The 18,834-nt window shown below is 40.9% G+C and overlaps 1 protein-coding gene across 1 annotated transcript in view; it reads left to right on the plus strand.

The window, feature by feature from the left end:
• The window catches only part of PRKN (parkin RBR E3 ubiquitin protein ligase), a 1,601,593-nt gene that overhangs the window by 1,340,740 nt on the left and 242,019 nt on the right, over positions 1-18,834 (plus strand). Inside the window, exon 9 of the mRNA XM_042781573.1 lies at positions 14,271-14,420. Within this exon, the coding sequence (XP_042637507.1) occupies positions 14,271-14,420 (150 nt within the window). The remainder of the gene's footprint in view (positions 1-14,270; positions 14,421-18,834) is intronic.

The following is an 18,834-nucleotide window of genomic DNA, read 5'->3' on the forward strand; positions in this document are numbered from 1 at the left end:
CAATCTACTTCCATAGTGATACTGGCTCAGAAACCCAAGGAGGGCTTGCTATGAATAGGCTACAACTCAATGGCAGTGAATTTGTTTTTTTGGTTTTGAGAATTTGAGGAGTGCTTTGTTTTCATTCTGATGCATATAGAAAATAGGGCATTCTCTGCATAGCAAGAGAATGGTTTAGTCCTAAATTAGTGTTCTTCTACAGTTATTTTTTTTATTTTTTTAACCCTAAAAGGATGTGCCGTAATAATTTTTTTTCTTTAGTTTCTAAAGAATGACTGAGGAATCGTGAGCTGATTTTTTTTTTTTTTTCAATCATTGTTTAATTAAGGAGGAAAAAAAGAAAGAAAGCTGATGGCTGGGTCTGGTGGAAAGTGTGTTCTTTAGAGCCCTGAGCGCTAGTATCGGTGCTGGGGTCCTGTCTGCGTGAAGCTCAGAAGGGATGTGACTCCCCGATGACTCAGTGGCCTGCTCTGTGACCCCACACGGCTGCCGGGAGAGTGAACTGAGTGAGCAAAGTGTTACTACTTGGCGGGCAGTCCTTCAGTGAAGGTGGCGTTACTATGGTTTCCTCCCCTCAGATAGGATGAAGGAGAGCCCCAGCAAAGCACTCTGCCCAGGTGCTCTGACTAAGGCTTCAGTCTTAGATTTCACAGAGAAAGCAAAGGAGGCCCGACCTGCAAAGAGGTTGTTTTTGAGCTGTACCTGAGCGCCCCCTAGAGGATACTCAGGAAATCACCACGACTGTGAAAAACCACTCTTCTTTCTTGCTGCAAACGTTTGAAAGTGTGCCACGCTGCTTCAGGATAGCTGACAAGTCAGAACTCATTTGCAGAACACTTGTATGTGTTCCAGATTTTAATTTTACCCAATATCCTCATCTTCAAATTTCTTGCAATTTTAAAACGCAGATTTCTTCTTGCTTTCTTCTAGGAAAGCATTGACATTGAGCCCCGTGATGAGGCACTTTGTCCTAGACGATGATGCATCCCCTACCCCACACAGAACAGGGCTTGGCAATGGTCTTTCAGTATTTTAGACACAATGGTCAGTATTTTAGACACGGTTCCTTCCAGCCTGGCCAACCACCACACACTCCTTTCATGTATTTAACATGCAGTCAGTGGCCAGCAAGAAAGAGGAAGCTAACTGGCCCATGTGGGGGTTGAGCTTCTGACCTTTGCTTCATTCCAGAACTATATTCTACCCAACTGAACTAACTGCCCACAGAGTATCAAAACACAACATCTGTTTGATTAGACTCTCCCATGGCTCATTATTTAGAGTCTTGAGATATGTGTTCATTGGTACATCTATGAATTTCATACTTTAAAATGAATATTTCCTGTTCTTTGGAGAATCCATGAACATACACATAAAGATTAAATAATTTACTCCACAAGTAAATAACATATAAAGCATTACAATGAATCTAGATTTTACCTAGGTAGGTCATACCAATGGAATGTATTTTTCACTATAATCTGATGAAATATGGGAGAAAATATATTCTATTTTTTTTCCCCTTAGGTGCAAAGTAGTGTGCTTTTTTAATATTAGCATTTACTTTCAAAATATTTTGTAAATCTTGTACAGTTAACCCTAAAGTATTAATTAATCTGTTGGTGAATTATCCACTTTATAAAAGTGTATCTAGAGATTTGCAAACTACTCTCACTAATAGTTTAAATAGCATAATTTAGCAGGTAAATGTTAATATATTTTCACACACACAGACACTCACTAACTCACTGCACATTCCGAAGACAAACACTGCATAAGTGATTTTAAGAAAATGTGCTGGTTTTGAGCTCAGTTTAGAATTGATTCTTTACAAAAACTGTCCACACTGCAAATTAATCATATTCCTCCAAGTTAGGTCTGTGTATAAAATTCTATCCAATATTGATAAGTAAAAACAACCCTGGAAGTAACACAAGTGTATCAAAGAAACAGTGTTTATTGCTTTCTACAAATTGGGGTCAATTTATCAATCCCTTGGCCATTATGGCAAATATTTTACACTCAGGTGAATACAGATATTCTGTTGTACTTAGTGCTATGGTAATTTGTCACAACTCTACATTAAATGTATAGTGGAGTTCTCTCAATGAACTGTCCAAATTAGACCAATAAGTGGTGAAAGAAATTGATGGAAACATGGGTGATATTGGTGATGGCAAAAAGTAAGGATCTCTGCTAATTAAATATGTAATTACATGTCTAAATTAGTTCCTTAGTTTATTAAACTTTCCATGAGTTTCCTAGCACATTATGGGTTCTGCATCCATAAGCTGAATTAAATGTTGAAATTTTTTTTTAATGTAATACATTCAGTAGTCATAGGTTTTATTTCAGATGCTGTGTGTACTTATTTAAAATCATCCCTAGTTACAAGACATATATTAAAATATTTTAGAAAGACAATTTTATGCTCATATATTCTTGAGTATATCATAAATATAATCGAATCATTTATTATAAATTTTTTAATAAATGGAAGAGAACTATAATTGTACTTGTTCCATCATTATTTAAGGCCACTACAATCATACAAAATTGTACAAAGGAGGAAACTTCTAAAAAACAAAAAGAAATAAAATAAGATGTAAAAACTGTTCAAGAAAATGTGACAAATTTGACAGTTAAGTAAAGAAGACCCCATACATGTGTACTAGGAATCAAAGAAGAAAAATATCAAGGCAGGAGAACAGAGCAAATATTAAACTTTTAATAAATTTACCCTGAAAGTAAAAAAGATTTGAAGCTACATAATGAAAAAGGATAACATGTGCTTGTGAAATTTATGGACAATGACTGGCACTCAGACATATTCTAATAAAATCACTAGACTTGAAAGAAACAGAAAAGTGGTCTTTTGGGCATCTGGATAGAAAAAGATCAATTCATTACAATGGAAAGAAAATAAGATTTTCAACAGTCTTTTCCACAACACTTATGCCAGAAGAACATGGAATAGGATATTCAAGATACTCAAGGAAAAACAAAATAAAAAACATGTGAATCCAGGTTTTTGTACCCAGCCAAACTGATTTTTAAGGATAAAGACTACAATGCATCACCAACATGCAAGAATTCAGTTAATATTTTCTCATGAGATCCCCCTGAGGAATTTACTAGCCAAAGAGCTTCACAATTGCTAGAGAGGCATCAATAGAAGGACTGGTGGCAAACATTAAGTGTGTGCATGTGTCTATGTCTGTGTCTGTGTGTGTGAAGACTAAAGATAACATGAAGTTTAAGAAAAAGTGTATGGTATGAAATGGCCATATGTTTCAACAATGTACACACAGTGCAAATATCATAAAACTGTTTGGGGAAGCTGGTTAGTGGATAGGAAAATATCTTTCATATTTTCAGTAATTATACTTGTTATAATTTCGGTATTATTCTAAAAACCATTGCATTTATAATGTACCACACCACACTCACTGCCATTGAGTTGATTATGACTCATAGTGACCCCTTTTGGGTTTCTGAGGTGGTAAATATTTATGCAAGTAGATTGCACTGTATCTTCCTTCTGCACACTGGCTGTTGGGTTTGAACCACCAACCCTCTGGTTAGCAGTCAAATGCCTAGGCACTATGCTGCCAAAATTCCTTATTTATAATATATAATATAGGATGACACAAATTAGCAATCATGGGATATGCCGGCTCTATCATCCTCTGTATCCTTGAGAACCAGTGTGGGAAAAGGAGATATGGATGTAAGGTATAAAATGCTAACTAGAAACCCTATAATCCTAAAATACGTATCCTTAATAGTAAGAACTGGAAAGACCTAGAAACAATGACCAGCTCAACAGCATTCAACATCCATAGCACCCAGTTTATGCTCTTGGAATATTTAAGAAGCAGGACTGCTTAAATAAATGGGGAATGCTTAAATAAATTAGGATTTCCTGGTCTCAGACGAAAAATGTCTAAGATGAGCCAGGAAGAGTTTCACATACCAATTAATCGGCTATCAAACATAACCAGTGCCATGTGATTAAGGGCTGAGAATAAATTTATTGAAAGTCCCACTGGCAAAAGAGGGAACAATATGAATATCAAGATGGAAAATAACTGCCATGGATTAAAACACATTTAGTAACAAATATATTAAAAGCCATGAGTTGACTTATTAGTCTTTAAAAACAAAGAATCAAATACTTAGTCTGTTTTCCAATCCATATTATACCATTGGTATAGAAAACCTGAGAGACTAAAAAAAAAAAAAACACACAAACTAATAAAGAGGTTCAGCAAAGTGGAAGGATACAAGGTCAACATACAAAAATCAGTTGAATTCCTCTATACCAACAAAGAGATATCTGAAAAAGGAAATAAGGGAAACAATGCCATTTACAATAGCTACCAAAAAGATAAAATATCTACACATAAATTTTATCAAAGACATAAAATACCTATGAAAAGAAAACTATAGAGAACTAGTACAAGAAACTACAAGGGATCTACATAAATGCAAGAACCTTCCTTGTTCATGGATAAGAAGACTGAATATTGTGAAAATGTCAGTACTACCCAAAGCAATCTACACATTTAATGCAATCCCAATCCAGATACCAACAAAATTTTTTAAGGATTTGGAAAAACCAATTACTAACTTCATATGGAAAGGAAAGAGACCTCTGATAAGTAGAGCACTACTGAAGAAGAAGAACAAAGTAGGAGGTCTCACACTCCTGGATCTCAAAACCTACTATACAGCCACAGTAGTCAAAACAGCATGGTATTGGTACAATGATAGACAGATAGACCAATGGAACAGAATTAAAAACTCAGAAATAGACTCATCCATCTATGGACAGCTGATCTTTGACAAAGGACAAAAACTCATTAAATGGGGAAGAGATAGCCTCTTTACCAAATGGTGCTGGTAAAATTGGATATCCTCTTGCAGAAAAATGAAGCAAGACCCATGCCTCACCCCATACACAAAAATAAACTCAAGTTGGATCAAAGACTTAAAGGTAAAACCCAAAACTATAAAGTTCATCAAAACTAAAATAGGGACAAATCTAGGGGCCCTAATTTATGGCATAAATAGATTATCAAGCATAACCCAGAATGCACAAGAGGTGGAAGAGAAGCTAGATGACTGGGACCTTTTAAAAATTAAATTCTTATGTGCATCAAAAAACTTTATCAAAAGGGTAAAAAGAGAACCTACAGATTGGGAGAAAATATTTGCCTATGCCATATCTGACAATGGACTTATCTCCAAAATCTATAGAAAATTTCAACACCTTAACCCCAAAAAGACAATCCAATTAAAAAATGTGCAAGGGACATGAACGGACACTTCACTAAAGATGATAAGTTGGCGGCCAACAAATACATGAGGAATTGCTCTCAATCATTAGTCGTTAGAGAGATGCAAATCAAAACAACGATGAGATATCATATCACCCCAGCAATAATAGTGAAGTTCCACAGGACAGAAAATAGCAAATGCTGGTGAGGCTGTGGAGAGATTGAAACTCTCATACACTGCTAGTGGGACTGTAAAATGTTACAACCATTGTGGCAAATGGTATAGCATTTCCTTAAAAACCTGGAAATAGAAATATCATTTGAATCAGCAATTCTATTACTAGGAATATCTTCTAAAGAGGTGAGAGACAGGACATGAACAGACATATGCACACCCATGTTCATCGCAGAACAATTCAGTATAGCAAAGAGACAGAAACAACCTAAATGCCCATCAACAGATGAATGGATAACCTACCTACAGGACATTCACACAATGGAATACTATGCTACATTAAAGAACAATGAAAGATGTGCAAATCATCTCACAATGTGGTTGAGCCTGGAGGACATTGTGCTGAGTGAAATAAGTCAATCACATAAGGACAAATACTGTGTGAGCCCATTACTGTAAAAAGACAAGGGTTTGCTTAAGGAACGGAACTCACTTTGTAGGTTACCAGGATGGGGTGGGAAGGGAAGGGAATAATTTCAGGCTAGTTGGGGGCCACACACTGAGGTGGGTAAGGGGAGGGATGGTATGGGAAGAATATGTGACCAGCATGATAACACTGGGGAAAGGGAGGACACCGAACTGTGCACATAAGATATAGACAACAGAGCCTAATACCAATATATCCACAAGACTGCATTACTGCTAACACCAAACACCGGGCTACAGATAAACACAGACAACTGAAAAGATCAGATGGGGGTCAGTGAATAGGAATATACTCTAGACCAATGATAGATTCAGCTGAGGCTAATCTTGCACAGATACTAATGATCCAAAATATCCACAATCATTGCAGAAGCAACAGAAGACAGACATAGAGCAATCCCTCACAGACAGCCAGACACCATGGGCAAGAGATCCACCACATCTGCCGAATCAGGACCAAACTACTGGGGGACACCAGACTCAATTGGCACAACAAAATACATAAAAATCTTGTTCTACAACCTACTTGAGTGAGTGGTGACTGGGGTCTTAAAAGCTTTTGAGTGGCCATCTCAGATCCAGCTAATGGTCTCCTATCGTCAGAAGCGAAGAAAAGTGAAGAAAACCAAAGGCATTTGGAAACAATCAGCCCTAGGATATGATGGACCTCGAGACCAGAAGAACTAGATGGTGCCCAGCGACCAATGCCAACCACTCGGAAGGGATCAAAACTGGAGTTCCAAGATAGAGTGGGAGGAAAAACATGGAACAAAATCCAAAAACACAATAATGACCAGAATTTCTGGTCAGATGGAGTCTGGTGGGACTCCCAAGACTATGGCCCTGAAATACACTTCAGGTGTGGGATGAACCTCAGTCCCAAGGGCTGCCCCTCAGCCTGACAGTAAATAAGACTGACCTGCAGAACACTCAACCAGGTTGATGTACCCACCTACTTACTCGACGGAGATACAGCCCTTGAGCAATCTGCCATGGGGCACCAGAGGGACAACAGTCACATGGAGCAAAAGCTGGACAGACAGGAGTGCGTAACTAAGAAGGGCACAGGGAGGGGAGGGGTTATGGGGAAGGGAGCGGAGGAGAGTGGGTTACGGTCGGGGATGGTAATTGGGGAATGAAACCAAATGTACGGGAAATGTTGAATGTAAAACAAATTCTGCTCTGTAAATTTGTACCTAAAGCACAATTTTAAAAAAATTATACCATTGGTGATAATGATAGAATTATTCTGATTAATAAATCAAAGGGTGTTTTAATTAAAATGGCATTTTGCAATGCTAATGAATTAAACTAGTTACTGAACAAGAACAATTTCTACTATTTCAAAAAGCCGGACAGCCAGACATTACAAGCCTCTTGATAGAAGAACAAAACACCATCTATAAAATAGTATTACCAAAAAAAGAAAAATAACCCCAAATCTGATAAAGCCTGCAGACCCAACAATCAATTTGTAGGAAATACAGTATTGAGGGACATTGAAAGCACCATGGCAGTGCGGTCAGCCAAGTCCAGACTGAGGGAAGCTCTACTGGTTACAGACCCTGATTTCTTCAACAAATACATTCAACATTTCCTTTGAAGGGAGAAGAAAAAATAGAATGAAGTATCAACTAGAGACTAAAATGTGTGTTTTCAAAATAGGATGAAATTTGGGTGATAAAATGATTACAGTCTGTAGTTTCTTTTCGGAAGGAGTGATGGGATTGTGACAGGGATGCAGGGCTGCTGGAAAAGTTCTAGCTCCACCTTGGTGGTGGTCAAAAGGCTGGTCACCTTATCATTTGTTAGCCAGAAAACCAAACTCACTGCCATCAAGTCGATTTGACTCATAGCGACCCCTCCTTGGGTTTTTGAGGCAGTATCTCTATGGAAGTAGATTGCCCAATCTTCCTTCCAAGAAGTGGCTGGTGTGTTTGAACTGCCAGCCTTCTGGTTAGTGGTCAAGTGCCTTGGGCACTATGCCACGAGAGCTCCTTATCATTTATTAAGCTCTGGCTTTTTTAGGCTTTCTGATTCTATATGTTATATATAATCAAAAGATGTTTTTGTTGAGGCACAATAGAGGGACTGGAAAAATGTTGGTTAAAGTCACTCACAATTATACTAGGAGATACCATGTGTAAAAACCATGTAGGAGTGGAAGTGATTGAGGAATGCCTAGAAAACCCCAACCTTTCAGAAATCCAGCTCCCCACGTACTCCACACTTCCAGCTAAGTATAAGAGACAAGTCTACTGACTGATTTCTCTTTAAATTCATATACTACAGCCTCAAGTGGGCTGTTAAAGCGGCCCAGCCATTAATACTTTAAAGTAAAAGTAAAGTATTAATGGCTGGGATGCTTTAACAGCTCACTTGAGGCCCTAGTATATGAATTTAAAGAGAAATCAGTCAAAGACCTCTTTCAAGTGCTAAAGAGCAAAGATGTCTCTTTGAAGAAGAAGGTGAGCCTAACCCAGACCAATGGTATTTTCAATCACCTCATATGCATGTGGAAGCTAGACAATGAATAAAGAAGACGGAAGAAGAATTGATGCTCCTGGGTTGTGGTGTCAGAGAAGAATACTGAAAGTACCAGGGACTGCTAAAAGGACTAACAAATCTGCCCTGGAAGTGTAGCCGGGATGCTCCTTGGAAGCAAGAATGACCAGACTGTGTCTCACCTACTTTAGCCATGCTGTCAGGAAGGACCATTCCCTCGAGAAGGATACCATGCTTGGTAAAGCAGAGGGTCAACGAAGAAGGGGAAGGCCCTCACTGAATAGGGCCATGGACTGACACAGTGGCTGCAGCGATGGGCTCAGGAAGAGCAAGGATTGTGAGGCTGGCACAGGACCAGGCAGTGTTTCGTTCTGTTGCCCACGAGGTCACTAAGCGTTGGAGCCAACTCGACAGCACCTAACAACAACTAGCTATTAATACTAATTCCTCTCATCCGGTCCCTCTCCTGTTATCTGTCATGCATTCCCTTTCCCTTCAAATTTCCAACATCTCCTTTTTCGATGTGCACTGGGCCCAAGTGCTCTCCTTTCTTTCACTGAGGATGGCTGATTGGCTGTTTTACTCCTGTCTAAGCCCAGCTCCTCCAGGCTTCCTTCAGATCTCATTTCCTCCTGCCTACTAAAGGACATAGCTCTTTTACTAACCTGAGATATCAATTTGCCCTTCTCTTCTCATTCATCACCTTCAACATAGAAACATGCTTTCGTGACTCCAATTTCAAAAACTCCTTCCCAATCCCGTGGAACCCTCGAGTTGCCCTCTGGGTCTCTTCTCCGCTTCTCAGTCAACCTCATAGAAAAAGTTGCCCATTTTTATCTCTATGCATTCTCTCCTCCAATCCTTTTGTGAATCCACTCCAACAAGGCTTTTGGCTCCATATCATGGTGGTAGTTCTTAGGTGCCACCGAGTAAGTTCCTATTCATAGCAATCCTCTGTGCAACGGAACAACACACTGTCTACCCCTGCACCATCCTCACAGTCTTTGCTGTTTGAGCCCATTTTTGCAGCCACTGTGTCAATCCATCTCATTTTGAGGGTCTTCCTCTTTTTGTGTTGACCCTCTGCTTTACTAAGCATGTTATCCTTCTTTATGGACTGGCCCCACCTGATAACATATCCTAAGCACATGAGACAAATTCCCTCCATTCTTGCTTCTAAGGAGTATTCTGGCTACACTTCGAAGACAGATTGTTCATTCTTCTGGTACTCCATGTTGTATCCAATATTATTCACCAACACAGTAATTCCAGGGCATCAATTTTTCTCTGGTCTTCCTTATTCATTGTCTAGGTTTTCCAGGCACATGAGACAATCGAAAATACCATGGCTCGGGTCAGCTATTCGAAAGTTTTCACTGACCAATTCTTTGAGAAGTGGATGGCCCCTTCCTTCTTCCAAGTCTGCCTTAGTCTGGAAGCTCCTCTGAAACCTGTCCACCACGGCTGACTCTGCTGGTCTTTGAAATACCAGTGGCATAGCCTCCAGCCTCACAGCAACACACAATCCACCACAGTACAACAGACTGACAGAAGAGTGGTGGATTTTTCCATGGAATCCTTCAATAAGGCAACGTGAGGCTTAAATTTTCTCTTCAGTTCTTTCAGCTTGAGAAATTCCCAGTATGTTTTACCTTTTTGGTTTCCTAACTCCAAGTTTTTGCACATTTCATTATAATACTTTACTTTGTCATCTTGAGCCACGCTTCGCAATCTTTTGTTCAGCTTTTCTTCCCCATTTCATCTGTTCACTTTAGCTGCTCTACCTTTAAGAGTGAGTCTCAGAGTCTCTTCTGGCATTCATTTTGCTCTTTTCTTTCTTCGTTTATGATGTCCTTGATATCATCCTGCCAAAGGGACAAGGAGGTCACATCTTCTGACCTCCTGTAACTACACAAAAGGAAGACAGAATCACCATCAGCTGCCCAAGGCCTGTTCTTATGAGGCCAAACATGCCACCACACTCCAGCCCTTTTATTGACCTTGTCCTCCCATGGCACCCACCACCTCTCTGCTGGGTTCAGTAATTCGCTGCAGTGGCCACATAGAACTCACAGATTATGGGGTTTATTAGGGAAGCAACAGGCTACAATTCAAGTTCAGGAACACACTAAGTCTCTCTCAGCTGGCCATCTCACTCAGCTGATTGTCTCTCTCAGCAGCTGGCTGTCTCTCTTGGACTCTTTCAATAGCACATCTCTCTCTCTCAGCAGTACATGTCTCTTGCATCTCTCTCCCAGCAGCATGTCTCTTTCAGCAGCACATTTTTCTCAGCTGGCAGTCAGAGAGACTCCTTCTGCCTCTAGGAGGGCTCCTTTTGAGCCTGGCAGAGTGGCCAAACTAACCAATCTCAAAATCAGAATTCTATACACCTGAGAGAGAGCGAACTTCCCAGAAGATTGCTTTGCGTTCCTCCAGGTGGATGATTTTAACAAGCAGCTACTCAGTTACTCATGGCAAAGTGGGAGTTACAAATGCTATGGCTAGAAAAGCCATGTCATGTAATTTACTACACTGCACATCCCATAACTCATTTTATCTTTGGTTCATTAGTGTTCAGTGCATTCTTGAGGTGGTCTCAGGTTGGTTACACTCAAGGTCATACTTTGGCTCTCACGGACTTGTTTTTATTTCCTTCAGCTTTGACTTGAACCTGTATGGGAGCAATTGATGGTCTGCTCCACAATCATCCCCTGACCTGTTCTGACTGATGATATTGAGCTTCTCTATCATTTCTTTCTACAGTCTATTTGATTCCTGTATATTCCATCTGGTGAGTTCTACATGTATGATCATCACATATGTTGTTGAAGAAAGGTACTTTCAACGAATAACTGGTTGGTCTTGCAAAATTATATCATGCAATCTTTGGCATCATTTCTGTCACCAAGCCCATATTTCCCAACTACCGATCCATCTTCCTTGTTTCTTTCACATTCCACCCACCAACAATTATCAGTGTATCTTGATTGCATGTTTCATCAATTTTAGACTGCAGAAGTTGGTAAAAGTCTTCAATTTCTGCATCTTTGGCTTATTATTTGGTGCATAAATTTGAGTTATAGTCATATTAACTGGTCTTCCTAGTAGGCGTATGGGGATTATCCTGTCACTGGCAGCTTTGTACTTCAGGATACATCTTGAAATGCTGTCTATGACAATGAATGTGCCACCACTCCTCTTCAATTCTTCATTCCCAGCATAGTAGACCATATGATTATCTGATTCAAAATGGCCAATACCAGTCAATTTCAGCTCATGAATGCCTAGGATATTGATCTTTAAGCATTCCATTTCATTTTTGATGACTTCGATTTTGCTAGTTTCATAGTTCATGCATTTCATGTTCTGATCATTAGTGGATGTTTGCAGCTATTCTCATTTTGAGTCATTTTGGCTCCACGACTCCTCTTAAATCACTCACATTGAGATCACCATAGCATCTACATTTCAAATTCCAACCAGTGTCCAGTAATTGACTTAGCAGCAGCATTTGATACAATTTGTCATTATTTTCTCTTGACATACTCTGCTTGCTCCAGGACACCCACACTCCCCATTCTCCCTTTGCCTGTAGGAAGTGCTACTTGTCAGTCTCCTTTGCTAGTTTCTCCTCATCTTCCCCACAAAGCCTAGATAATTTCATCCAGTTTCACGGCTGTTAAGGTCATGGAGAGCTGCATTGTTAACATAAATTAATATAAAGCTTTACTAATAGTTTAAAGATTACAGGCCATCATGAGGTAGAAAAGAGCATAGAGAAGAGGAGGTCACCAACACAGCTCCTCTTTCTGGGACCAGCAAGATGTGCTCTCGGCGAAGTTTAATACATGAGGTCTCTAAGAAGTTCAAAAGGAGCCCTGCTGATCAGTGTTTAAGAACTCAGCTACTAACTGAAAAGTCAGTGTTTCAAATCCACCAGCCCCTTCATGGGAGAAAGTCCTGGCAATCTACTCCAGTCTTGATGAACCCTTGAAACTACTGTCCTGAGGTAGTCTTTAAATCTTAAGTCAGAAATTTCCCCTGAAGTCTTCTGAAAGCCAAATAGTAGATTAGCTTAACTAGTAAATATGTCTGCCTTGAGCATTATACCCTTTTAGAACTATCTGTATGGGATCAAAGTGACAACAGTAACTCAAAAGATTAGATGCAGACCTCAGGGAGTAGCGAGTTACGTTAATGGGGAAGGAATAACTCAGAAATGGAGGGTGAAAATGGTTGCATAAATTGAGGAATATAATCAATGTCATTGAATTGTATATGTAGAAATGATCAAATTGGCATATTTTTGCTGTGTATGTTTTCAAAAACAATAATAAAATGCAAACCTAACAAAGCATTACAGCCTTGGAAACCCTATGGGGCTGTTCTACCCTGTTCTGTAGGGTTGCTAGGGATTGTAATAGACTCAACAGCAGTAGGTAGCAGGAAATTCAGAGAATGATTCTTTACACGAAATAGCTCAGTTCTCTTAACAGTCTCATCATTCACCACCTAATGAAATATCTTTATTTTATCCTCTGATAAGATATGTAGCTTATGACATTTCCAGAGCCTTAAATGTTCCATTTTTTTCCTCTGAAGGGCTCTTCAAAATCGTAATCCTCATGTTCCCTGGAATTTCTCTCTCTTCCCTGCTTTTTGATCTTCCCTCCCACTTATCACCATATTAATTATTTCAGGGTTTGTTGTTATATTCTTGTGAATGAGAACAGAAATGCTTATCTGTTTTGTTCACTGGTTTATCCCCAGGAGCCAAAGTACTGGCTGGCATCTGGTTGTTGTTGTTGCTGGCTTCCATTGAGTCGGCTCTCCAGTCGTGGTGATCCCACGCACAGTGGGGCAACATGCTGCCCCATCCCACTCCAACCACATGACCAGGTGTGGATCGGGCCACTGTGACCTGTACACTTTCATCGGCTGATTTTTTTGGATGGCGAAACCAGGTCTCTCTTACTAGTCCCTTTCAGTCTAGAAGCTCCCCTAAAACCTGCTCAGCATCCTGGCATCCCTCAGGCCTGCACTGACAGACAGATGTGCGGAGTAGACCCCAGTAAATGGTGACTTGACTAAATACTTAATAATACAGCAAAACCATTTGGCTTGATTTGAGTTTAGGGGAGAGTAATGATCAGATAATGGAAGGAGGACAGTTAACGTAGGCCTCAGTGAGGATTCTGTGAAAATCGCACTGTACAGTTTGGATTTTGCTCTGCAGCTGCAGAGGCACTAAAGACAATTGAGCAAGGTGGTAGCCGAAAGATGTGATGCTTTAAGAAATAGCATGGTGGTACAAGGAAAATTTTACACTTTCCCAGTAGTCTTCTTCCAGCTGAATCTCCTTGGTGATGTCACGGGGGCTGGCTACAACCCTCCTGGGCTAGAATCTTGAGGCCTATTTTCAAGATGGTGAAACCCCAAAATATATAACTTAATGAGACTGACAGTGGCGGAGTCCAAGTGTCTAGCATTTTTATAATAGAAATACACATTCAGTTAGATTTATATGAAATAAGACTGCTTAAATGCAGTCAGTGGGTGAAGTTATCAGCAAAAACCAGGCTTGGGAAAATCTGTTTCCTGAAGACAGATTTCTAGCAATGCGAAGAGTAAACACATCCCTTGCCTATTTTTCCCATTTGAATTTGGAAGACTGTCTCTACATTGGGCCATACCTTATACACCTGCCCTTCCTTTTCCACTGAAACCAGAAGTCCCACACACTGACAGCTACTCGCCTTGTGGCTAAAGCATTCCATCTTGGTGTCTGTATTGTCACTCGTGAACTCCCCTGTGTCTTGCAGTACAACCGCTACCAGCAGTACGGGGCTGAAGAGTGCGTGCTGCAGATGGGCGGAGTGCTGTGCCCCAGCCCGGGCTGCGGAGCGGGGCTGCTGCCCGAGGCCGGCGTGAGGAGAATCACCTGCGAGGGAGGCAACGGCCTGGGCTGTGGGGTGAGTGGCCGCTGCACGTCTGCGTGGTGTGCATGTGCTTTTCAAATTGGCTGGCGTGACATCTTTGTTTTATTTTCATTTGCCCTTTGAACTCTGACATCTTTGGACTGATATATGAGAAAATAGAGTCTTAAATTCTTATATAAGGCTTCAGATATGAAGAAAATGTGTATTTTGAGGGAAATCATCATATTAAGGTTTTCTGCTTTAATTGCTTATCAAAGTACAGTTGATCATCATTATTCACAAAACCACCCGCTTGCTAAGATTTGTCACTCCAAAATCAGCACTCACGGCCTTTGCTGTCGTCTTCAGACCTGCACAGAGAGGTGAAAATATTTGTGTCACTTGACACACACGTTCCCGTATGAAATCAACCAAGCCAACCCCTGCCTTCTTGTTTCAGCTCTCAGACTGAGCAAGGGTTCTTTTTAAGGTCTGTTTAGAGCTATGTTTGTTCACATTTTTCTGTTTTTTTATTGGTGTTTTTTCTGTTTGAAACGGCTTCTAGCATACTGCTGAAGTGCCATCTGGTGTCCTAAGCACGAGAAGGCTGAGATGTGCCTTGCGGAGAAAATCCATGTGTTAGAAAAGCTTCATTCAGGCCTAAGTTGTAGAACTATTGGCCGTGAGTTCAATGTTAATGATCCCATTTTATTTGTTAAATAAGGTGTCTTTCACAGAAACACACATAAACAAGGCTATGTATTGATGACCTCACAAAAGTGTTGTGAGCAGACGCTCACAGGAACCTAACCCTGTATGTGCCCTAAGCAGTAGTTCTGTGTTCTGCAAGTCAGGGTTCTGTGGCAGCTTTACAGACCTGAATGCCACGATGCATGGAAGCTGACTGTATTTACTTTAAGACACTGTGACTCTCTTCAGCTTTCTTCCAACCCTCAGCAGATTCACAGCAAGTAATTCATTATGTCTCCAGGGTTCCCTTTAAGTAGACAGCAGTGGAGGGAGGAAGAATCCCCCCCTTTCTCTGATGTCTTTGCCTACATATTTCAAGAAGTAAAATGAAGATGCATACAGAAAACCTGAAATTTCATTGTGGCATAAAAATCATTTTAAAGGGAGATGGGCGATAGTAGTGGTGCCTCTTAGGGGAGTAGAATAAGCAGCAGGGAAAATGTTTGTTTTGAGAGGTCAAACCTGAGGACCCAGACAGCCTCTTGGAAGGAGGAGTGGCTCAAAAGCAGCAACGAATGGGTAAGGGAGGCACAGCTCTAACACAAGAAAGCTGGGTAAGACTCAGGTTGAAATGAGAAATGGCTAATCTTCCCAGCATTCAAAGGAAGGCAGGCAGGAAAAGGAAGCAAGGGTAAGTGTTTGTAGGATGCCATTGAACGTTGACAAGAAAACATTTGAGATTGAGAGTTGAGGAGAAGCTTTGTGGAGGGAGGGGCCTGAGTAGGAGAGGGTTGTTACCCAGGCCTGAACTTTTGCTGAGTCACCTATGCATAAGCTGATAGCTGTCGCCCTTACTAAAACTTCCTGTCTGCCCATGCAGTGGGCACACAGAACCATGGACTAAGGAAAAGAGGAAAGGAAGTGGACGTTGAAAAATAAGACAAACCTGTAGTGTCTAAATGGAAATACCTTGGATTAATCATTGTACTTGCGTTAGAATGAAATGCCAGTGATTTTTGCCATTCTTAGGAATTAGGGAATCACACTGCAGTTTTCAACGTTCATCATCACCATTTACGGTGTAAGTGGCACGGATTGTGTGTGCCCTGAGCAGGCTGCCAAATTCCGGGATCTGAATGCAATCGGATGTCGGCTTTAACAGGAGTGACAGTTGTCTCTGATGAATGGCCAAATTGTGCGTTCTGCCAGCTAAGTGCTTCAGGTCATCTCACTTCCCAGTGCTGGACTTTAAGAATTTAACTTTACGAAGCAGAACTTTGATTTGGCTCATCTTGTGCCGTCAGTTTTCCACCTTGCTTTGAGAATTTAGAAAGTTTGTGTTATTTCAAATTTTAGACACCTCTAATTTCCTTTTTTTACACAGTGTGACCTTCCAAGGAAATAACATCCATATTTAAGCTCAAGATCTTGAAAAATGTCCTTGGAAGTGAATTGAATTGTCTTGATCTCTTTCCGTGAAGAGAGTTTGAGGGCAAACCTTCCCTTAAGGAGCAAAGCTATATTCAGGAATCTCCTGTGTCCTTTGGAAGTTCTAGCTGATGTGCTCTTATTTTGATGTGCTCTGTCTTGCTGTCGGGAGGTCTGTCTGTTGGTTTGTCGATAGTTATCTATTGCTGTGTAACAACTCCAAATGCTCACAGGGTAACATAGTAAACATTTCTTATCTCACAGTTTGTGAAGGCCAGGAAATTCAAAGTGGCTTAGCTGGGTGGTCTGGTTCATGGCTCTCATGAGATCATAGTAAAGCTATTCACCTGGGCTACAGTTATCTGACAGCTCGGGGACTGTATGGCCCATTCTAAGATGGTGCATTCAATGGTTGTTGGCAAAGAAGGCCTCAGGTCCTCACTGACTGTTGGCGGAAGGCCACAGTTTCTCACCATAGAGAAACTGGTCATCATAGAGAAACTGGTCACCATGTCACCTTCCTCTTACCCTGTTTGTCCACACAGTGGCAGCTGGCTTCCCACAGAGCATGTGGTCAAAGAGAAAGCAGGAGGAAGCCACGGCCTTTCTCTGGCCCAGTCCCCAAAGTTGCAACTGTCACACTCACCTGATCCGTTAGATCCAGCCCACCCTCAAAGGGCAGGAAATTGGGCTCCCTCTTGAGGAAGGCTGTTAAGGAGTTTGTAGGCATATTCTAAACCACCACAGTTTGTAACTTGGCCGAGTTAGAGAAAAAGAACAAAGAAAGAAGATGTGCAGCACGTACTTCCTTTGTACCTTCACTTCCTCCCCTGCCTTTGGCCCTGGTCTCCATTCTCTTGCTCAGGCCTCTGTCCATTCCCTTTGCTTTGACTTGTTTCTCAGCAGAAACTGTTGACTCATCATCACTACTTTTCCTCAAATCCTCGACTTCCACAAAATGTTAACCCAACTTAAATGCCTTTTAGGACTCCATAGTGGTTACAAAGGAGGTTGTTCAAATCCTGACTCCACCAATTGCTGATAGTCTTAACCTTTCTATGCCCCAGTCTCCTCCTCTCTAAATTGGGGCCTATACTACGCATACTGTATGAAGTCATTGTGATAATATATGTAAAAATGCTTAGACCAGTGTGTGTATTAATATTTCATCAAAAGCTTACTTAACATTTATCAAAAGCTCACCTGAAAGGCAAAAATTAAAAACTTAAAGATACCTTGTGATTTGGCCCTGGGCACACACCTTGAGCCCTGAAACACACAGATGTATTGAGCTCCAGGCCCAAGATGGTTTCCTCCTCTACGTGTCAAGTCTGGTATTGTGAACCAAAATGGCCTCAATGTATCCATGACTGTAATCCAACTGAAGAAACAGACTGTAGTGTGTTGATTGACTTGGGCTTCTTTCTTATAGGTATTGTAGTTAGTATTTATGGCTCTCTTGGCCAAAAACACTGACCACAGGAAATCAGATTCCCTGACACTTTGCTGTATCACTAGGCTTAGCTGTTACCTACAAGAGGGGTGTGCATTGACTAAAAAGGGAATACAAGGGTTTCTATTTAAATGATAACTTCAGTTCATCTAGGAAAGGCCTGATAAATGTTTGATGGTTATAAGACATTTGTTACACGTGTTTTACATCTTTGTATTCCCATCCTGCAAGTCTTCCAAAACCAAACTCACTGCCGTCGAGTCAGATGTGACTTGTAGCGACCCTTCCTTAGGTTTCTGAGGCAGTATCACCATGGAAGTCAATTGCCCAACCTTCCTTCCGAGGAGTGGCTGGTGGGTTTGAACTGCCCGCCTTCTGGTTAGCAGTCAAATGCCTTAGGCACTATACCACCAGAGCTCCTTATTCATCACTAAAAGCATGGATTTGGGTTCAACACTCATTGGATGAATGAATGATTGAATGAATGAATCTCAACTGTGTAGAAGTAATATGAGTTTTACTTGCATTTGCAAATACCAATTATCCCTTACCCAATATTAGATTGGCTTACTTGCCTCCACCAAAGGCCCTTGGACGGTTATCCAAGCACCTCCATGTACTTATGCAATGTCCATGGATGCTGTAAATGGTGAATGTGCTTGCACTCCAATACTAACCAAAAGGTTCACGTCCACCCAGAAGGGACTTGATGAGTGGCCTGCTGATCTACTTACAAAAAAATCAGCCACTGGATTCCCCATAGAGCACAGTCCTACTCTGACACACCTGCAGTCGCCATGAGTCAGAACTGACTGGACGGCAACCAGCTGAGTTTGTTTTCAGTTTGTACACTTACAAAGGAGAACTGTTTAAATAGCACTGAGTTCAATGCTTTAT

The sequence above is a fragment of the Orycteropus afer genome, unplaced genomic scaffold (genome assembly GCF_000298275.1).
Source record: "Orycteropus afer afer isolate SDZICR_OR568_19922 unplaced genomic scaffold, OryAfe1.0 scaffold00135, whole genome shotgun sequence".
NCBI lineage: Eukaryota > Metazoa > Chordata > Mammalia > Tubulidentata > Orycteropodidae > Orycteropus > Orycteropus afer.